Source organism: Urtica dioica, chromosome 8, assembly GCF_054948205.1.
Source record: "Urtica dioica subsp. dioica isolate 48M chromosome 8, U.dioica_male_clone48M_v1_H2, whole genome shotgun sequence".
Classification (NCBI taxonomy): Eukaryota; Viridiplantae; Streptophyta; class Magnoliopsida; order Rosales; family Urticaceae; genus Urtica; species Urtica dioica.
Window position 1 is genome coordinate 28,972,405 of NC_142763.1, and position 23,230 is coordinate 28,995,634.

At 33.7% G+C, this 23,230-nt stretch overlaps 2 protein-coding genes across 2 annotated transcripts; both read left to right on the plus strand.

Moving 5' to 3' along the window:
* The first annotated feature begins 219 nt into the window (after positions 1–219).
* LOC149388961 (universal stress protein PHOS34-like) lies at positions 220–3,199 on the plus strand. Its single transcript, XM_089622974.1, has 4 exons — positions 220–527; positions 615–709; positions 2,116–2,237; positions 2,855–3,199. Exons 1-4 carry the CDS (start codon positions 347–349, stop codon positions 2,940–2,942), a joined length of 486 nt encoding a protein of 161 aa, XP_089479100.1. The 5' UTR covers positions 220–346; the 3' UTR covers positions 2,943–3,199.
* A 5,819-nt stretch (positions 3,200–9,018) lies between these two features.
* Positions 9,019–11,384, plus strand: LOC149388962 (universal stress protein A-like protein). The gene is made up of 5 exons (XM_089623650.1): positions 9,019–9,089; positions 9,161–9,368; positions 9,456–9,550; positions 10,282–10,403; positions 11,092–11,384. The coding sequence occupies exons 2-5, from the start codon at positions 9,188–9,190 to the stop codon at positions 11,177–11,179; spliced, it is 486 nt and encodes a 161-aa protein (XP_089479776.1). The 5' UTR covers positions 9,019–9,089; positions 9,161–9,187; the 3' UTR covers positions 11,180–11,384.
* Positions 11,385–23,230: the final 11,846 nt, after the last annotated feature.

Here is a 23,230-nt window from a genome sequence, read left to right on the forward strand (position 1 = left end):
CGGCACGATTCACGATCCGAAAACGATCCACTCACGGATTGACACGTGGATGTTCAGTGCCACGTGTCAATCCGTGAGTGGATCGTTTCGGATCGTGAATCGTGCCGAATAGCTTTACTCTAAAAATATTCAATTAATGTCTCTCTATCTTCTACCCGTCTCGAGCGGCTTCAAAAATCCTTCTTAACTTAACTCTCTCCCTCTCTCTCCCTCTCTCTCTAAGGTCTATAAATATATGTAAGCAGACACAGGGTCTCACTCTCACACTCTCTTTATTTCAAGTCAATAAAACTTGGAAGATTAATTATTAGTATTTCAACTCTAATATTATAGATCGTGAAAATCAATGGCAACGATTGAGAAGCCGGTGATGGTGGTGGGAATGGACGACAGCGATGAGTCCACGTACGCGTTGGAGTGGACGCTCGCGCATTTCTTCGGGCCGTACGGTTCGGAACCGCCCTTCAAGCTCGTCCTCGTCCACGCCAAACCCACCGCCACGTCAGCCGTTGGTCTCGCCGCTGGAGGTTTTTATATACTCGAATAATTAAATAAAATAAAAAGTATACCTTAATTGAAATTGTGAGATTAATTGCTGATATGGATCGAATTAGGCGCGGCTGAGGTTATGCCCTACGTGGATAAAGACCTCAAGAAAATTGCTGCGAGGGTCATTGACAAGGCTCAAGAAATATGTGCTGCTAAATCGGTACATAGATTCTTTCTTTTGTCTTTATAATTTTTTATTTATTAATTTGATGTGTTTGTTTTATCTCAAGTGATTTGGAAGAAAAAAAGCCAGCTTTATAGTTGTTAATGCGAAATATTTAGTGGTGACCATTACATGCTAAGGCAAGTTCTTGATAAATCTAGAGAATAAAATTTGAAAAAAAAGTTTAGAAGTTTTTTTTTTTTCTTTTATTTTAAAGCGACAACAAATTCCTTTTTTTTTTTTTTTTTTTTTTTTTTTCTCTAGGGGATACTAATAGTTTGTATGCTTAATTTGGTCAGTCTATTAACAGAGCGAACTCCATAGTTTTGCTTCTATTTTTTCAGCAATTTTTCCTACATTGAACACGTGTACCTACCGTTTATAGCCTTATAAGTTCTCGTGGAGAAAATCGTTTTTTTTTTTTAAGGGAAAAAGGCCTCACAGAGGAGACCTAAATGGAAAATTCTCATTAACGAATAGAACTTGACTACAACCATACAAAGATTCAACAAAATAAATGTCCTGAAATGAAAATGAGAATCAGAAGACGACAAAGCATAGCAAAAGAGTCAAGGTTTTACTTAGTTCGGAACGACGTCACGAACCCCTCGGACTCCTTCAAAGAGATCTTCTACCATTCTTGAAACGAGCACGACACCCACACCACTCTCGGAAATTTGAGAGACCCCATACTACTTACAAGCATATCCTTCCGTACCACGATTTTTTTTTTTTTTTTTTTTTACTTTCCTTTTTTTTTTTCCCCTGACGGATAGCACTTCAAAAACCATATAGGTGAACCAAGAATACAGCCTAAAAAGATAAACTGAAACACAACTACAATCCATAATGCAAAAACTAAACATAAAACCCCCAATCTCCAGACAAGCTCCTCAAGCCCTCACTCAACTCCACTCCATGGCAGCCCCGGCCGGAGAAGAAAGCAGAGCCAACCCCACTCGAACACCCGAACCGGACCCCCAATCGGATAGGAAGAAGTGCTGGCCGACGCAGCGGGAGGAGGAAGAAAGGAGAAAGAACTCGCCTTCCCCCAATCGTACTACCGACTTCCGGGTCTCAAGGGGGACGGCGGCGAGAAAGCAACTAGGGATTTAAACTTGAGAGAGAAAAGTGTGAACAAGTTGAAAAATGTTACGTGATTCATATTTTGGGGATACGATCTCATGGCGCGCAGCGGACAAAATCATTAACCGGTTACACCTTTAACCATTAACCCGATTAAAGGTTTAACTAGTGAAACGTGCTTTTTAGAATGATTAACAAATTTTATTATTTTTTTCTTGGTGATTGAAATTGACCAATTGATTAATTTTAATCAAAACCAACCGTAAAAAAAAATATAAATTAATCGATTCTATCAAAATGTCCACCTTTATTCGCAGGTAAAGCCGTTTGTGGCTGAGGTGGTTGAAGGAGACGCGAGGAATGTGATGTGCGAAGCAGTGGAGAGACACAACGCTGCGATCTTGGTCGTTGGTAGTCACGGCTATGGAGCTATCAAGAGGTTTTTATTTTTCTATTTCGTTTATGTCATCCAATCCAATTCAACCATCAAAATTATTGCTACTCTTATTTTGACCACATCAATGTATTTATTCATCTTCATATAAATATTGAACTTCATCATGAAAATTGTCATCTAAGAAACTTGATTCATGCACGTCAAATTCAAACAACTTGTTAATTTTATTTGGGGAAAATAATCTTTTAAACTATATTTTATTCTTAACCGTAAACACAGTTTGATAACAGCAGTTAAAAATTTGTAGAATAAGACGGTGTGCTATAGGGTGGTCATGATTTTTTTAGTTTAAATGACAAACAAATTTGTAAGCTTTTTAGGTTTTAGATTTTATCATATAAGCTAAATATTTATTATGAAAAAACTTGGAGGATTATTTTTCTAAAACATTAGTTTATGGACTACGTTTCTAAAAACTAATTAGTCTTTACTTGCTCTAAAAACTATACAACTATTTAGCTTTTGAATAATTCAACGTCGTGTTCTCCCTCGCTACGATTTCTTAAACATACAATACATATATTGTTATGAGGTCAACTATTTAGCTTGTCTATAACCTAACTTTTATTTGTCACTTTTTTTCCCCCCCTGATTTGCAGAGCGTTTTTGGGCAGCGTGAGTGACTATTGCGCTCACCACGCTCACTGCTCAGTGATGATAGTGAAGAAGCCCAAAATTAAACACTAAATTGAAGGGCTTGGTTCAACTTCAGAAAAGCAACGAATCCGGGTTTGGAATTGTGGAAATTACGTGATAATAACTTTGTGGTCTAATTATGTAATGTACGAATATGTATGAGGTATTTTGGCTGCTTTTATATGCTTGGCAAACTCGATCGGTTCTGTGTATATCAAATAAATTGATGTTTGTGTAGTGGAAGATTTTATGTTCACACCATCTTTTTGAAGCGTTTATATATTGAAGGTTTGAAACATTTCGTGCGATATCTCATTTTTCACACAGCCGCGAGAGTGGTTTGATTATCGTCCATATGCTTCAAGCGATATTTCACCCCTTGCGTTCTTCAACTGTTAATTTTTTGTATTTTCAATCATATTATTTTTTTTACTTTTTATTCAATTCTCATTGGTTGAAAAGAGAGTGAGACTCATTGGTTTTGCTAGTGCTCCATAAAGCAAATAATCAATAAGTGAAATAATGATAAAGCTAGTTGCTTCAATTTTATCTTATTGAATAACAAGTCCTTTGGACAACTAAAGATGCTCTAATAGGTTATTCATCAGAACATTGTTAAAATTCATCAAAGATAAGATTCGGTCAAATGTTTTAAATGATCTTTTTTTCATTAAATGAGGTATTAATTAATTTTGGAAAGAAGAAAACAAAATCATTAAAAATTAAAAATAATCTTAATAGAAAAAATAGACTTAAGATTAAGAGATTTGTAAACTAGCCTACTTATAGAGTGGACTTTTAAATTATAGCCCAACTATCTATTTATTTAGGGATATAGCTCATATTTCTCATACTTCCAAAATTGTCATTGGTTTCATAAAACTTCGTTTTTATTTGTTTGTTAATTTCAAATTTTTTCCAGTTATCATCGGATTTGAATCATGGAATCGTTCGTCAAATCGGAGACAGGTATTTTACTTTTTCGAATGGTAAATAATATTTACTATCGAATGACCGACTGTAAATATTATTTACCATTAAAATTATCATGTGATTTGCAACCAGGATATTCGACGACTCATTTGGAATAGATGTTTAGGATCACCGATTTTGTAGATGTTCTTCTATTGTTCTTATATTATATGTTCGTCTAGGTTAGTCATTTAATCATTCTTAGTTTATTTTGTCTAGTGTAGGTGTTTAGGTTCTTTGGTTTCATAAAACATCGTTCCTATTTTTTTGTTAATTCCAAATTTTTTCCAGTTATTCATCATCAGATTTGAATCATGGAATCGTTCGCCAAATCGGAGACAAGTATTTTGCTTTTTCGAATTGTAAATAATATTGAAAAATTAGTCGATCTAAGCCACATCAAACGTTGCAATTGTAATCTAGCCAACGTTTCGTTTAATTTTCGAATCTAGCCAAATTTGATGACGTGTCATATTTATGTAAGATGGTATTTACTATATTAGCCTTGGTTTGGTTTCAAAAATACTAGCCCACGTTTTGAAACTTGGTTTTGTAGCCGAATTTGTTATATTCGGTTTATATTTCGAATTTAAAAAAAAATTTATACTTGGCAAAGTTGTTTATTGAGCGTTTTTTTTTCTTTAATGAACATTATAGCCGTGTAAGCAAATACAGTGTAAATGTTCGTAAATGTTTGTTAATCTCCGTTGCTTTGTTAATTTCTGTTAATTATGGTAAATTTACATATGTGCAGGTAGAGCCGATTTCTTTCTTTTCCTTTAATATGCATTTAATACGGTATTTTTGTTTTCCAAATTTATTTTCTAATTTTGAATGGGATTTTATCATAATTATGTGTATTTATTATCTTGTTTGACTTATTCAATCAAATAAATATTTCCTTTCCCTTTTAATTACATCACCGAATCTCATATTATGAATTCAAAAAGCTGAAATTAAATTGCTGAAATTATAACCGTGTAAGCAAATACAGTGTAAATGTTTGTAAATTTTTGTTAATCTCCGCTGATTTGTTAATTTATGTTAATTATGGTAAAATTTTTGTGCATTTATTGCATTAAATTTTCTCTTTTAATTACATCACCGAATCTCCTATTAAATTAGCTAAATATCCAATTAAATTGCGAAAAAATCTGAAATTAATTGGCTGTATACAATTCAAACCGGTCAAACGTGGGCTAGTGTTTTGATCAAGTAAGTATAAGAAAAAAGGTAAATTAGGTATTTTTTATCCGTAAATTTCAGTAAATGACTAGATTGCAAAATTTACCAAACGTTGGCTAGATTCCAAAAACCATGTTTCAAAATGGCTACGTTGCTAGTTTACCCATAATATTTACTATCGAATGGCCCGACTGTAAATATTATTTACCATTAAAGTTTCAGAGTTTCGGTTATGGTGTTCTATGGGTTAATCGAATTGGAAATATTATTTACCATATTTTATAGTTAATCTAACAGAGAATTGATCGGAGAAGCGGGCTAGGGTTTCGATTATGGTGTTCTATGGGTTAATCGAATTGGAAATAATATTTACTTACCATTTTTTCCAAGTATGAGAACGGAGACGTCTTCGTCGGCTTCGGAAGTGACGAAATCAGAAAATTGGTGGCGGAAAAGGAGGTCGAACGCAATATCAGAGGATTGAAGGATTCGAAATCGACGGAGAGTTCAGAGGCAATATCGGAGGATTGAAGAATTCGGAGTCGGATGCGAAAATTTTGGTGTGTATTTGATGAGGGGTAAGATAGGAATATAATATTGTTTGGTAGTGGATTGAGCTAGTTACCTAATTTAAGTAATAGTTGGGCTATAATTTTAAAGAAGGTAGCCAATTTGGGCTAGTTACCTAACCGGCCCTAAGATTAATTGGCCGCAATCAACTATGAATTCGGATTCATCCAATTTTAGTGTATCTAGTGAGCATACTAGCCTCCCTCTCACAAAACACTGACCATTAATTTTTTTTTTTTGAATTTTTTATTTTTTTTGTTTAGAAAAAATAAAGATTGTATCATAAATACAAGTAGTGTTCAGTCGTACCGATTTTTTTTATCAGAAAGATAAAATAATTTTCAAAAAACTTTAAATACATTTTTTTCCAAACCTAAATATTTATGGACATATCTTTATATATTTTTTCTTTCAGACTAAAAGATATACTTTAAAAATATATTGCTTGTATATATATAAACGAAAGCAACACGCCACTGTTCATGTAGACACATTTTACTATTAAGTCTACAGTATAGTGAATAAATTATTCTTTTAAAATTGTACAATTACAAAACTTGACACTCGATAATAGTACAAAATTGTCACTCTGATTTATCATAGACAATTACATGTGAAAAGAAAAAAAAATTACAAATTTGTCACTTCTTAAAATTACTAATTTGCCACTGCTTAATTGGTTCTAAACTAAATTATTTTAGATAAATGACGGCCGGTATTTTTCGTTTGTAAATATAGCGGACTACACTCACGGCAACGCGTGAAAATTAACTTGTTATACATATAAGAGAAAATGACGGCATAAATACCTGATGTTTGTTGCTTGTTGCACTTATATACCTATTGTCTAAAAGTCGCGGGAGTCACTACCAAATTGTTAATTTTGGATGTCAATGTCATGTGTCAACATCTGGTGATTTTGATAATTAAAAAATAAATAATTAATTTTATTTATTAAAAATTAAACTCTCTCTCTTTCTCTCTCGTCCTTTCTTTTCAATTTTGCAGTGGTATAGATCTTACTAATTGGAAGAAGACAATAATGGTAAAAGAAAAAATTTGAAGTAAAAAATTAAAGTGTTTTCAATCTAAGAAGTTTAGCTGAAATTTTGAATTTTTTTAAGGTCATGAAATATTAATAGGGGATAGACTAGTCTTCATCGGTGATTTGGTGAATCAAAACGTGTGAGAATCGGTTAACTCGGTGAAAGATCCAAGGTCTCTAAATATGTTCTAGATCCTCGAAAAAGAAAAAGTGAACAGGAAAACCAGTACCGCTTTTTTGATTGTCCAGGCTATCATCTAAGATCTGTTGATCATCTTTGTCCTCGTCGTTCTCGATCTCCACCTCTTAGTAGTTCATGAGCAGGAAACCATGCCTGCCTCTATGTTGGACTCAAGAACTTGTTCCACGACAACTTTTGAAATCGTTGTGCTCTACAGGTTTTGTTTGGGATTTCTATTTGGCTTAATGGGACTGAGTTTATGTTATTTGGGCTGAAATTAAACAAATAAGAACCTCAAAAAATTAGACCTCAAATGTATTCATTTGGTTTTTGTGAATTTCTCTATCTGTTTTGAAGAAGTTATAGATCTATATAGGAATTTAGAAGTTAAGGTACTGATTTCGATTTGATTCGATTTGATTTTTCTTATATAAGAGTTAATATCAATGAAATAGAAATTTATAACACTGTTATTTATTTCAGGGTATAATTTCATCATTTTAGCTAAACAGATAATATGAACTCGATATTTTTAAAACTAAAAATTAAACTACATTTTAATAAAACACAAAATATATATGTATTATTTTCTCTCAAAGTTATCGTGTATATACATATAGCTAGTATTTTTTGAAGGTTACGATTTGCGTTATTAGCTATTTAGCTCATAACTTTACTTTTTCATGTTTCCAGTTCAATGACTTCAATCAAATACATAAAATATTCGTTGTACTAATATAAATATATATGGGTACAAATATTGAATCTAATCAATGGACACGAATATGATCAATGGACATTTGCACTATTTTATTATTACAGTAAATTAGAAAAATAGTCGACTTAAATGTTTCACATTGTTAAATAGTCGATGTTTAGTAAAGTTTAGGTAAGTAGTCACTTTCAGACATAAATCTTTAATAAATAGCCAACTTTTTGTAGTTCGTTATTTACTTAAAATTTACGTCTGAAAGTGGCTATTTACCTAAAATTTATCAAACGTTGACTATCTAGCAATGTCAAACATTTAAAGTGACTATTTTCCTAATGAACCCTTATTATTATTGAATCCGATCAGCGCCAACTTGCACTATTTTGTTTTATTAAGTTGCCCAAACATATTCCGCCTCTTAATCTGCAAACACCTATATGGTTTAAATTAAAGGAAAAATATTACATATATATCTTGTGTTTTAGTGAAATGTCGAGTTTAACTTTTGGTTTTCAAAAATGACAAGTTTGTATATCTGTTTAATTAAAATAACGAAATTATACCTTATAATAGATAACATCGCCGAAAATCTATCTTTTTCTAGTTTTTCATTGATGTTAACTCTGATATAAAAAACCGAACCAAACTCCAAATCAGTAACGTAACCCTCAAATTTTGAATTTTAAAATAGAAATAGCCCTAGATCGAAATAGACTAATAAAATTCATACCTCCCAAGAGATAGTTTCTTTATGTGTTCGAATTGCAAATCGGAGTTCTGGATTTCATGCTCAAATCATTGATTTTGATGACTATTGTCAGTTGATTGTTATCCTTTTCTTCTGGTTGCTTTCTCGACGATTCAGAAATTATTGATTGTTTTTTCGTTTTTAAATTAATAACATGTAAGACGCGAATGAATAATGGTAAAAATGAATTTTATATAAAAATAATAGAGTCAATATCAATGAAAAGAAAATAAAAAGATGATTCGAGACATTGTGATCTATTTTAGGGTAATAATGCCAATTCAATTAAATAAAAGTATAAACTCGATATTTTAAAAAATTAAAAATAAATTTGGCATTTAACTAAAATAAAGAATATATACATGTGTCATTTTTTCTAAATTATACAAACAGACACAAGAAAAGAGATCACATTCGTCGCCATGTGATTTATTTCTGCCACATTTTAACTCAAATGAGTTTTGTACGTATGTATGTTAAGGCGTAACACACACAGTTTTGTATAGCGTGCCAACTGGAAGTCCAAAACTCCAAACTCCTCTTACACACCACGTGGACAACAGACGTGCCTTCCCCAGAATCGCCGTTCTAATATAAATTATAAGCTCACGATTGAATGAAGAAATTAAAAAAAAAAAAAAAATTGAATCAATAATAAATTGAACATATCATAAAAATATTCAATAATGACTCGATATCCTCTATCTGTCTCGAGCGGCTTCTAAATCCTTCTTAACTTAAATTGTGTCACACACACTCTCTCTCTCTAAGGTCTATAAATACATGTAAGCAAACACACGGTCTCCACTCTCATTTAAGTCGAGAAAACTTGGAAGTTTAATTATTAGTATTTCAGCTCTAATATTATCGATCGTGAAAATCAATGGCGATGATTGAGAAGCCGGTGATGGTGGTGGGAATCGACGACAGCGATGAGTCCACGTACGCGTTGGAGTGGACGCTCGCGCATTTCTTCGTGCCGTACGGTTCTGAACCGCCCTTCAAGCTCGTCCTCGTCCACGCCAAACTCACCGCCACGTCAGCAGTTGGTCTCGCCGCTGGAGGTTTATATATACTTCAGTAATTAAATAAAATAAAAAGTAGACCTTAATTGAAATTGTGAGATTAATTGCTGATATGGATCGAGTTAGGCGCGGTTGAGGTTTTGCCGTACGTGGATAAAGACCTCAAGAAAATTGCTGCGAGGGTTATTAACAAGGCTCAAGAAATATGTGCTGCTAAATCGGTACATAGATTCTTTCTTTTGTCTTTATAATTTTTTCTTTATTAATTTGATGTGTTTGTTTTATCTCAATTGATTTGGAAGAAAAAAAGCCAGTTTTATAGGTGTTAATGTGAAATATTTAGCGGTTACCAGTACATTGCTAAGGCAAGTTCTGGATAAATCTAGAGAATAAAATTTGAAAGAAAAGTTTAGAAGTTTTTTTTTCTTTTTAATTTTTTTTTTCTTCTAGGGATACTAAAATCTTGTTTGCTTAATTTGGTCAGTCTATTAGCAGAGTTCTGGATAAATATCTAGAGAACAAAATTTGAAAGAAAAGTTTAAAAGTTTTTTGTTTTTTTTTTGTTTTTTTGTTTTTTTTTCTTATGGGGGATACTAAAATCTTGTTTGCTTAATTTGGTCAGTCTATTAGCAGAGCGAACTCCATATTTTTGCTTCTATTTTTTCAGCAACTTTTCCTACATTGAACACGTGTACCTACCGGTTATAGGTGGTCGTGGACAAAATAGTTAACTGGTTACACCTTTAACCATTTTGATCGAATTAACCATTAACCCGATTAAAGTTTTAACTAGTTAAACGTATTTTTTAGAATGATTTAACAAATGTTATTATTTTTTTCTTGGTGATTGGTTACCGGTTAAAATTGACCAATTGATTAATTTTAATCAAAACCAACCGTATAAAAAATATAAATTAATCGATCGGATCAAAATGTCCAACTTTATTCGCAGGTAAATCTGTTTGTGGCTGAGGTGGTTGAAGGAGACGCGAGGAATGTGATGTGCGAAGCAGTGGACAGACACAGCGCTGCGATCTTGGTCGTTGGTAGTCACGGCTATGGAGCTATCAAGAGGTTTTTACTTTTCTATTTCGTTTATGTCATCCTATCCAATTCAACCATCAAAATAATTGCTACTCTTATTTTGACCACATCAATGTATTTATTCATCTTCATATAAATATTGAACTTCATAATGAAAATTGTCATCTAAGAAACTTGTTTCATGTTCGTCAAATTCAAACAACTTAATAATTTTATGAAGGAAAAAAAAAACTTTTAAGCTAAATTTTATTCTTAACCGTAAACACAATTTGATAACAACAGTTTATATATATATATATATATATATATATATATATATATATATATATATATTTGTAGAATAGGATGGTGTGCTATAGGTTGGTCATGATTTTTTTTGGTTTAAATGACAAGCAAACTAGTTAGGTTTGTAAGCTTTTTATGTTTTAGATTTTATCATATAAGCTAAATATTTATTTCGAAAAAAACTTGAGGATTATTTTTCTAAAACCTTAGTTTATAGGCTACATTTCTAAAAACTAATTAGTCTTCACTTGTGCTAAAAACTATATAACTATTTAGCTTTTGAATAACTCAACGTCTACGTCATGTTCTCCCTCGCCACGATTTCTAAATCATACAATACATATATTGTTTTGAGGTCATGTAAGGGGAAACTAATACATGCTTGTCTATAATCTAACTTTTATTTGTCACTTTTTTTTTTCCTGATTTGCAGAGCGTTTTTGGGCAGCGTCAGTGACTACTGCGCTCACCACGCTCACTGCTCGGTGATGATAGTGAAGAAGCCCAAAATTAAACACTAAATTGAAGGGCTTGGTTCAACTTCAAATAAGCAACGAATCCGGGTTTTGAATTGTGGAAATTACGTGATAATAAGTTTGTGGTCTGTTTATGTTATGTATGAATATGTATGAGGTATTTTGGCTGCTTTTATATGCTTGGCAAACTCGATCGGTTCTGTTTATATCAAATAAATTGATGTTTGTGTAGTGGAAGATTTTATGTTCACACCATCTTTTTGAAGCGTTTAAATATTTAAGGTTTGAAACATTTTGTGCGATATCCCATTTTTCACACAGCTGCGAGAGAGTGGTTTGAACATCGCCCATATCCTTCAAGATAAATTTCACCCCTCGAGTTCTTTTAAGTGTTAATTTTTTTTTTCTATGAACGTTTTAGTGGTACGGTTAAAAAATCGTATATGGTTATGTTAAATTTTAAAGAGAAATTATAACCCTTGATGCACTGGAATATCATTCAGTTGTAGGCAGATGAGAAATTTATGGATAAGTTTAAGAGTACTGTGAGTTCTAATTGAATGAGAAATAAATGTGTGTCTTTTAACCGGTTAAGGGTTTAAGAACATCTTTAATGTTTAATGCTAAGTTAATATGACATTAGCTTTATTTGTCATATAACTTTCTCAATTTATTCGGGCAACAATCATCTTTAATAATCTTTAATGGTAAGTTAAATCATCTTTAGTTTTAATTCAATTCTCTTGAAAAAAGAGCGGGGCTCATTGATTTTGCTAGTGCTCCATAAAGCAAATAGGCAATAAGTGAAACAATGATAAAATTAGTTGCTTCAATTTTATCTTATTAACTAGCAAGTCCTTTTGGATAATCAGTAAAGATGCTTTAATAGTTATTCATAGAATGTTGTTAAAATCCATCAAAGATAAGATTCGGTAAATGTTTTAAATGATTTTTTTTTTATTAAATGAGGTTTTAATTGATTTTGGAAAGAAGAAAACAAAATCATTAAAAATAAAAATAATCTTAATAGAATAAATAGACTTAAGATTAATTAGCCAATAAGTGAAACAATAATAAAACTAGTTGCTTCAATTTTATCTTATTAACTAGTAAGTCCTTTTGGATAACCATTAAAGATGCTTTAATAGTTATTCATAGAATGTTGTTAAAATCCATGAAAGATAAGATTCGGTCAAAGAATTAAAGACAGAATTGCCCCCTAAACTATGGTTGTGACGAGAATACACTACCTGTAATATAAAATCGACTGTGTTACTCCTCAATATCACGGTTTGTAATAGTTTTGGGTCTTCCGTGTATTTTAACTCCCAAACTTCAGTTAAGTCAGCACGTTTTGATCACGTGATATTCATTTTACGTTTTTACCCTTATTTTAGTCTAATACTCGTGTGAATGTCGAAATTGGTTTGAAAATAGGGATAAGAAAATTATAAGAATATCGTTCGTCATTTTCAGAACTCTAGGGTTTGGTTTGAATCGATTACCCAGAGAGCTGTCCGATCGATCCTCCGCTCGAAATAGCTTTGCCTTTGAATCGATTACCCAAATCGTGTCTTAGTGTCCGACTCGCGATGGATACTCACAGCAGCAGCCCAAGTCGCAAAAAATCACCTGTCAATGATGACCTGCGACAGCGAAGATGTTTTTGCGGTCGGAGTAGTGTCGAATGGACGTCGTGGACAAAAGATAATCCCGGACGGCGATTTTTTGGATGTCCTAAGGTTTGTGATTGTGTGGATTTTTATCTGCCATTAATGTTGTTAATTTCTTTCTAAATCGTTGGTTTATTGTTTTTGCAGAATAAGAACCTGAAATGTGGGTTTTTTGAATGGTTGGATCCTCCAATGTGTTCACGATCGAAGCAAATCATCCCTGGGTTGTTGAAGAAAATCAACAGACTTGAAAACGATACCGAGTCTTTGTCGATTGAAGGCTCTGAAGATTATGGAGAAAATGGTCAATATTCAGATGTTGAGACTAGTGTTGTAATAAAATTGATAGCTACTGAATGTAAAAAATTGAAGTTGTTACTTGTTCTCATCGTTTTGCTTGTGGTAGTGATTTTGTTCAAGTAAATTGATAGCTACTGAGTGTAAATTGAAGTCCTGTTGTGTCTTTTTTGGAGTTTGTTTTAGTATGGCTAATTTCCTTGTTTTGTAACAACTTATTTTGAATTCTGTAATGTTGCACTGGCAGATTGAGTAAGTAATCAAGTTACCATGTTTCCATGTTTCATGAAGGACTTTATTTCTATACAAAGAAAGTTGCACAAAGCTGTAATAATTTGTAAAAGAATTCAAAGCATAAAAGTGTAGATAGCAGATTGATAAAGCATAAGAGAATTCTATTAACAACTTCAAAATACAGGCCAAAACAGCCTTGAAACATGTTTAAAATGCAGGTGAAAATGCTTCCCAAAATTAGTTGCACATTACAAAGTACACATAAAGACAATACACCTACATAAATTCAGAACAAAGTTTATAGGATTACACTTGTGCTTAAATAACCCTAACCAAAAAGACTACAAAATAACACGTCGTTCTAATCCCTGAATAAACCGCGGGGCTCCATTTGTCCTCCTTTAATGCAGGTGTGAAGTCGGAACCGAGGGCTTCGCTGTAAGTAGTGTATAAAACACATGAATCAGATACATGTAAGAAAATGAAAAGAGATGATCATTGGTTCTTTACCCTAAGCATCGGTTGTTGAACTTGAATCGTCTGAGTAGACTGTGTCGGTTCTGTGGTTCCTTGACCTTGACTCGTCTTAGTTGACTGCGTCGGTTGTGTAGCTCCTTGCCTTGTACGTCTTGTGTTTGCTCTTTCACGTCTCTGTAAGAGTTACAATTTCAAAACCTATGAAAATAAAGAACTTCATATTATTTGGTACAATTTAAAAACCTATGAAAATAAACCTTTTGTTCTTGCTCTCTTCTAAAACATGTTGTCTTGTTGTGTCCCTGTTTACCACAGTGTGAGCATGTTGTGGTAACATACTTCCGAGTCAATTTTGTGCCTCTACGAGGAACGACCTCGTCGTGTTCAACACGTCTTAATTTCTTGGGTCTTCCAGGCTTAGATCTATTTGGTGGCATTGACATAGGATTGAATCCTGTTTTTGGCCATTGATCTACAGGGTTGATTGGATTGATCTTGTTCATGTATGTCTTCTTGTAGCAGTCTTTTTTATACCAATCTGATGTGTAGTTAAGTGGTTCTTGATGTTGCTGCCATATGCAACTAATGGCGTGCGAACAAGGAATACCTGCCATAATTGATAAATTACACATTTAAGTAAAGAATTCTTAAGGAAATACGATATTAAGGTACCTGTCACAATTAAGCAGTTACCTGATACGTCCCAACGACGACATGAACATGTTCGTTCTGCCAGATTGACCCTGTAGAAGGAACCATACATGTTCGACACTTGAAACTCAGAATCGCCAGCCCAATAGGCTATATTCTCTGCACTGAGGACCTTGTTCGTCTCAAGAATTTTGTGAATGCGTGGTCCAAGTTCACCGGCCCATTTTTGAGCAGCAAGACGTTGTTTTGTGAAGCGCTGCAGTAGATACATTCGTATACGCTCAAGCATTGACATAATTGGCTTTTGTCTTGCCATTAGTATTGCTCGTGTACCATTGAAGCTTTCGCAGAGGTTGTTCAAAAGTATCTCACATTTAGGACCAGTCCTAAAATGACATCTAGCCCAGTTTTGAGGGCCTTTGCTAACTAGCCAGTCATAGGCATCCTGATTTTCACTTTTAATACTATCCATCTCTGCTTCAAACCTAGAGCTCGAGTAAGCCATCGCAGCCGCCATCATCCTGGTTTTCAGCGACTGTCCTTTGAAAACCTGAAACCATCAAGACAATTCTCAATGAGTATCTTATTTGCACAAAAACAAATCTGAATTATTCTCTCTTGTATCTCTCAATATTACATGTTTTTGGATTTTAGTCAAAGTACATGAAAAATAGTTATGATTTGAGTCAATAAGTCTGTGTACCTTAGTGAAATTGCCTTGAAGATGTCTAGCACAATGTCTATGTTCTGCTTGAACTGATCCTTCCTCCCACATCTCTGTCAATGCCTCTTGAAGACCTTTTTGTTTATCAGATATGAAAGTCCAGTGATGACCATTGACAATACTAATATCTTCTTTCAACAAGTTTAGAAACCACGTCCATGAAGACTTGCATTCGGACTCAACGACTGCATAGGCTATCGGAAAAATGCCATTATTCCCATCGATACCTACTGCAGTTAATAGCTGACCGGTGTGGTGGCCTTTAATGTGGCAACCATCAAGGCCAACCACAGGTCTACAATGTCTAACTCCAGATTTGCAACATTGGAAACAGACATACATTCTTTTGAATATTGGATTACCACTTGAGTCTGGCTCGGTTTCAAACTGAATAGTGGAACCTGGATTAGAGCGTTTCAATTCAGCACCGTAATCCCAAAGCGTAGAATATTGTTCTTTATAAGAACCCTCAATAACTTCTGCAGCAAGTTTCTTAGCTCGATAAGCCTTCACACGTGAACACTCGAGCACAAAGTCTTTTTGGACCTGATTCATAAAATCAACTGCCGACCACGATTCACTGTCCTTGAACTGCTGCATATACGTCTTAGATAGCCACTTTGACGTGGCAAACCTGTTGCGGTTAACCCTGGCGCAAGTATGTTCAGGTCGATACGTTTTAATAATGAACGTACCAGTGTTGCCCAATAATGACGCGAAACATGTCCATTTGCAAGTAGGATCTCTGCATTCTGCGCGAACACGTTGTGGATCGTTTTTTTTTAAGTGGATATCTTTACCGGCTCTGATTGCGTACTCTCTGATGGCATCTTTGAATAGTTTTGCGCTCTTGAAAACCAGTCCCAACTTCAAGCTTGGATTCTTCATGTCTGCATCTTTAAACTCCGTGAAGTTTGGGAGTTTTTTCTTCAGGTTTCTGTAGTCTCTAAATTTATTGGGACTTGAAGTTTCCCCAATATCTGCATCTTCTTCTTCTGATGACTCATATCCCACACCCATGTCTGCATCGATGTCATAGTCACTGTCTGTGTCGCTCAAAATACATTTCCCTTTATCACGCAATCCCGACAGACCAATATCAACAGCGTCTCCGTCAACTTGCACGTCATCGTCGCTGAACTCAAACCCTACATCTTGCTGCACTTCTTCATGCTCAGAGTGCTCTTCTACTTTAGCTTGCTCTTCAGGTTTCTCTTCAACATCAGCTTGCTCTTCAGGTTTCTCTTCAACATCAGCTTGCTCTTCGGGTTGCTCTTCTACTTCAGCTTGCTCTTCATGTTTCTCTTCAACATCAGCTTGGTCTTCAAGATCAACTTGCACTTGCTCTTCAGCTTGCAGTTCTGGATCAGGTATGTTTTGTATGCCTTGTATGTCTTGTGTGTCTTGTGTTTGGTCTCCCATGTTTTGAGGGTGATCTTCGACGTCAACTTCATCTGCAACATTCGTTGGAACCACGACAATCTGCCTGTCGTTATCAATGAGCACATCAGGCCATACATTCATAGGGTGATCGCAGAATATATCCACGTGCCACTTTGTTTTCAGTGTGGCCGCCATATATTCAAGCAAATCCTCGTCGTCTTCAACATACACCAACTTCTTACCACTTGGATCTCTCATGTAATATAATGGGACTTGAAGATGACCTAGCCTCTGCTTCACAATAGCCTTCAGTACAACAAGTGATATCCTGTCCAAATCCACACACTCCAGATGTGTTGCACTACCACCGACGTACTTGCACCCACCAGACTCAAAAATCATCGACCCCCCATAGTAAATATTGAGTACAAAGTTGTTGACCAAAGCATCTGCAGAAATAAACAAACAATGGAATATGAAATATATTATTATCACTCCACAACCAACCAACCCCACAGCAGGTGAATAATATTATGGACATTCTAATATTAAACAAACTGATATTAAACAAACTGGACCCACAGTTCTTCAAAATTTCCGACAACAAATAAGCAACAAAACAAATAAGGGGACAAAAATAAAGGAAAGAAACAAAACCAAGAATCTTTAATGTGTGGTCCCCAAAATCAAACCCTATTTATACTTTAATGTTTGTATTGACATACCAAAAACTTCTTCTGTATGAGGCTGCGTAAAACCCTTTTTTGGAGTCGATTTTTTCTTCTTCGTCAACTGTCTAGTCTCTGGGGAGTTTCTCTTCGCCGGGGATTTCGAGGTGGCCGGCGATTTCGACGGAGTCTTTGCCGGGATGACGATGTTGCAGCAGAAGTTGTCTTCGTCAGTCGTGGCGATGACCGCGTCGGAGACTCCACCGGGAACTTTCGAGGGGATTTAGTCTTGGCCGGCGATTTCAAGGGAGTCTTTGTCGATGTTGAAGCAGAAGTTTTCATCTTCAGTCGTTGAGACGACCGCTTCTCTGGGGATTTTCTCTTCCCAGGGGATTTCGCCATTTCTACTCGTTTAGGTTTTTTCAAAATTCTTTTATTTTTCCCTTCTTGATTTCGCCATTTAATAAAAAGAAGAATTCCAAAAAGAATGAAGAGAAAGAAATTGAAATTACACATAACACCCTGGACTGGTTTGATTTAACTGACGTCCGGACTACATAATAGACGGAAGGACATTAGTGATACCAACACAAAGACTGAGGAGAAAACATCGAGTTTTAAAACTTTGAGGGGTTTATTTCGATAACCACCATAGTTTAGGGGGCAATTCTGTCTTTTATCCATGTTTTAAATGATTTTTTTTTTATTAAATGAGGTTTTAATTGATTTTGGAAAGAAGAAAACAAAATCATTAAAAATTAAAAATAATCTTAATAGAAAAAATAGACTTAAATTAAGTGGCTGCAATCAACTATGAATTCGGATCCATCCAATTTTAGTGAATCTCCAATTAAAATAAATCATATTATCATAATATTTAATTATTAGTTTATATTTATTTAAGAATAAATTAAAATAATTAAATTAGCTTATTCTAATTGAAAGGAAACCAGGAGAAACACCAATAAAAGACAGAAAATCTGATACCTTCAATTGACCACAATCAAGCGCAACGGACCGCATAAAATAAAAGTTAACTTTAAAATTTTAAGTTGGAAATTATTTTATTTGAAAACTACGTCTAAGAACATTTAAGTAAATATTAAATTGTACATATATTTTATATTTTTAATTGTTTACGTACTCATTATATATATATATATATAAACGAAAGCAGCCCGTCACTGTTCACATAGACACATTTCACTATTTAGTCTATAGTGTAGTGACAAAACTATTCTTTAAAAATTGTATAATTATAAAACTTGACACTCGATGATATTACAAAATTGTCACTTTGATTTATCATAGGCAATTACTTATGAAAAGAAAAGAAAATTACAAATTTGTCACTGCTTAAAATTAATAATTTGCCACTGCTTAATTGGTTCTAACCTAAATTATTTTGGATACATGACGGTTGGTATTTTTCGTGTGTATATATAACAAATTACACTCAAACTTGTTATACATATAAGAGAAAATTGCGGCATAATACATGATGTTTGCGGGTTGTTGCACTTATATACCTATAGTCTAAAATTGCTGGATAAAAATTTAATGTTGACTTTTTGTATCTCCGTCACTAACAAACTGTTAACTTTGGATGTCAATGCCACGTGTCAACATCTGGTAATATTGATAATTAAAAAATTAATTAATTAATTTTACTCTCTCTCTCTCTATCGTATTTTCTGTTCAATTTTACAGTTGTAAATACCTTACTAATCTGAAGAAGGCAATAATGGTAAAAGAAAAAATTGGAAGTCGAAAATTAAAGTGTTTTCAATCTAGGAATTTTTGCTGAAATTTTTTAAGGTCAGAATTATATTGAAAATCTTAATAGGGAATAGACTAGTCTTCATCGGTGATTTGGTGAATCAAAACGTGTGAGAATCGCTATTAACTCGGTGAAAGATCCAAGGTCTCTAAATATGTTCCAGATCCTCGAAAAAGAGAAAGTGAACAGGAAAACTAGCGCCGCCTCTTTGTTTGTCCAGGTTGTCATCTAAGATATGTTGATTATCCTTGTCCTCGTCGTTCTACCTCTTAGCAGTTCATGAGCAGGAAGCCCTGCAGCCTCTATGTTGGACTCAAGAACTTGCTCCATGACAACTTTTGAAATCATTGTGCTCTTCAGGTTTTGTTTGGGATTTCTAATGGGACTGAGTTTATGTCATTTGGGCTGAAATTAAAAAAATAAGAACCTCAAAAAATTAGACCTCAAATGTATTCATTTGGTTTTTGTGAATTTCTCTATATGTTTGGAAGAAGTTATAGATCTATATATGTTTTCAATTTGGAATGCATACAGAGCAAAGCATGAGTACAGAGAGAGATATTTAGTAATACCTTTCGGTTGAGTAAAAAATAATCCGTTTTTATATTGATTCTTTATTATTATTAAAATATTATATAAACATTCTTTTAATGACAAATTGCTTAATTTTTATAAAAATAAAACCATAACTGTGGAAAATTTATGGAAAACGAAACGTAAACATAATAAAATATATCCTCCATATCAATTGTACATATTTACATTGCCAGGAAAAAAAAGCCAACAATCCCTTCTACAATAATCATTTGAATGCTTGCAATATGTTTTGTTCAATTTAATTTCTTAAATTGTGAACAAAGTGTCATTCGTACCATCTTATAAGTTGTATTTGAAATACAGCCAGATGTGGCATAAAATTTCCATCACTTTTTTTTATATCGAAATTAGGAGAAACAAATTTATTTTCCCTCACCTTTGCATAGTTACAAAAAAAAAAAAAAAAAAAAATGGCATCTTGAATTTTCTAGATTATTGTGAGTTAATACCAAACTACATTCGTTGTTTTTGAAAAGAAATAAAACGTAACCGCCTTTGTTCTTTTACATTTAATGTTGAAAACTGTATAATAATTTGATCCTAAAAAAAAAAAATCTTTCTCTTATTTAATGTTTATCTTTATCCATGGCTTCTTTTTAATATCTATTATGCCGTTATTTTTCACAACTGAAAATGACACTCCTAATAAAAAAAAACGACAAGCAAACGACTCTGAAGGTTGAGCCGCAAAATGGCTCTGGAAGCTGAGCCACAAATGGCTCTAAAGGCGGAGCCTCTGACGGCTCTGAGTCCCAAACGTTCCCACAAGCGACTCTAAAGGCTTAGCCGCAAAACGGCTTTGGAGGCTGAACCACAAATGACTCTGAAGGCAGAGCCTCTAACAGCTCTGAGCCTCAAACGCTCCCACAAGCGACTCTGAAGGCTGAGCCGCAAAACGGTTCTGGAGGCTGAGCCACAAATGGCTCTGAAAAGGCAGAGCCTTTAACGGCTCTGAGCCCCAAACGTTCCCACAAGCGACTCTGAAGGCTGAGCAGTAAAACGACTCTGGAGGCTGAACCACAAATGTCTCTGAAGGCAGAGCCTCTAACGACTCTGAGCCCCTAATGTTCACACAGTGTGAAACCACCATTTGAGACAAGTTAAAGTTCAACTCTCCCTATAAATACCATTCATGATGTAGAAGAAGGAGAAGCTAATTCGAAGAGAAGAAAAATACTACAACTTCTCTCTCTCTAACTTCTCTCTCTCTTTCTCTCTCTAAAAATTCACTCAACACAAACGTGCAAAATAATACTGGAGTTACTCCACATCCCTCATCTTTTATTTAGAAAAACACAAAAGAGGAATGATCTACTTTCTTTTTCTCTAGAACTGAAGAATAATTATTCTCTCTCTCTCATATTTTTTTTCACAAACAAAACTGAAATTATGTCACATTACATTCCCTCTAAAAATGTGTCCAATAACTTGAGAAATCCAATTCTCATGTTCTTTACTTAGTAAGAGAAACATTCCATTATATATCACCCTTTGTGTCTTCTATTTCAGCTAAGGAAAAGGAAGATGACGGCAAATCACACCACCCACGTCGAGTTCCCGAAGGTCTCCACTACAGTCGTAACGCCACGGGATATCCTCGACCCGTTACGATCCATTCGGAGCAATAGGAGATTCGATGCCTGCAACCCAAGATCGATACACGTTGCAAGCTAGCGCGCCGACACGTGTCTCATGAATGTTGATAAAAAAAAATGCATTAACAATATCCAATCTCTTTGTTAATATTAATGGTGTATTTGGTTGAAGGTATGTAATCAGATTTCAGAGAATGTAAGATCATAGTGTTTGATTCTAAAATTAATATTTTAAGAAAATTCATGGGAATGTGACATTACTGTGTTTGGTTTAACAAAGTAAAATAAACTGGTTAGGACTAGAGGTGTGGGAACTAGGGCCGGATTGATGACCTTAGGCAAGGTTTACCCATTGTACTCAATAATTTCATTTTAAGGTTGAAATGCACTCGATGGCTTAATTAAATGAAGAAAAAAAAAAATTTGTTTTAGGCCCCACTATAATTGCATATAGACTGTCAATGAATAACAAGAATAATAAATTACCGAAGCTAATAAGTTGGCACATATAGATTGTAAATTCGATAATCAAATTCCTATGAATTTTTTGTTAGAATCTAAAAACAAATTTTTCCGTATCGCGTAGATTGCTTAATCAAATTCAATCATATCTCCAATAATATTGGAAGTAGAAATCAAAGATATTTTAGTTCGATTCACACGGGAAAGAGCATGTGCCTAACTCTGAAGACTTAAACAAATAGGTAACATTTTGAACACACGAGTTTCTCTAAAACTAAACCATGCGAAAAATAGCAAACACATCCGGTAGATCTTACATGACAATTCTAAAAATACTTGTAGAAAAGAATAATATTCTAATCGATTTAGATAAAAATTGCTATAAAAAAACTCAACTGTGTAAAACATAAATGACTCTTATTTACACCTCTATAGGTGCACTTTTATCGATTTCAACCATGCTGAATAAAGCATAAACCAAACGTATAATTCAATTGATAAATTAATCAACAAGAGACAAAGTTTAGCACCATTCTTAGTGAGATTTCACCTAGCGACGATGTACAGCAACATTCTCAGCGAGATTGCAGCATTGTGGGAGTTTATTTCTGTTTTTCAGTCTCTTCCTTCCTAGAAAAGGAAACTATATGACATAATATAGCTAAATATATTTTTGTATTCGAGTGGACAATCGTTAGTTGGGATTGGCCCTTCTATGTATGATGTGAGAAGATTAGAATATAAAACTCATTGGCTGATTACTAAATAAATAAATAAATAAATAAAAGATCAAAATTTTTCTTAAAAAAGGATCAAAATCAGTTATGATGTATGAGCTATAATTTTTCAGATATTTCATGAACATGTACCCATGCTAGTATAATTTACCATACGATAACAATAGTGTACATTTAAAGTTAGAGAAAATGACACACACGCGCGCGCATATATATATATATATATATATATATATATATATATCATGTTTTAGTGAAATATCGAGTTTAATCTTTGGTTTTCAAAAATATCGAATTCATACCCCCTGTTTAACTAAAATGACAAAATTATACATTGAAATAGAAAACAGTGCAACAAATCTTCTTTTTATTGAATTTGTATTGACTTTTCATTAACGTTGACTATAATATTTATATGTAACCAATTATCTTTATTCATTCGCGCCATATATGTAAGTTATTTAAAAACTAAAAATTAAGCAACAATATCTTAATCGTGAAAAACACAAAAATAGATATATGGGTAAAAATAGACAATAAATAAACTGTTGCTAGTCATCAAAATCACATATTCGAACAAAGAATTCAGAATTTAGAGTTACAATTCGAACATGGAATGAAGTCATATCTTTAGGAGATAAGAATTTTATTATTTAATTTTAATATAAGGCTATTTTTATTTCAAAATTGGGAATTTAGAAGTTAAAGGTACTGATTTGGATTTGATTCGAGTTTTCTTATAAAGTGAAAGAGAAATTTATAACAGTGTTATCGATTTTATGGTATAATTTTGTCATTTTAGCTAAATAGATAGAATG

Bases quoted from the DNA above. Each gene is read 5' to 3' on its own strand.
- LOC149388961 (XM_089622974.1), top strand. From the start codon at position 347: ATGGCAACGATTGAGAAGCCGGTGATGGTGGTGGGAATGGACGACAGC. The intron at 528-614 runs GTTTTTATATAC...GGATCGAATTAG, and splicing joins CGTTGGTCTCGCCGCTGGAG to GCGCGGCTGAGGTTATGCCC. The intron at 2,238-2,854 runs GTTTTTATTTTT...CCTGATTTGCAG, and splicing joins GGCTATGGAGCTATCAAGAG to AGCGTTTTTGGGCAGCGTGA.
- LOC149388962 (XM_089623650.1), top strand. From the start codon at position 9,188: ATGGCGATGATTGAGAAGCCGGTGATGGTGGTGGGAATCGACGACAGC. The intron at 9,369-9,455 runs GTTTATATATAC...GGATCGAGTTAG, and splicing joins AGTTGGTCTCGCCGCTGGAG to GCGCGGTTGAGGTTTTGCCG. The intron at 9,551-10,281 runs GTACATAGATTC...CTTTATTCGCAG, and splicing joins AAATATGTGCTGCTAAATCG to GTAAATCTGTTTGTGGCTGA.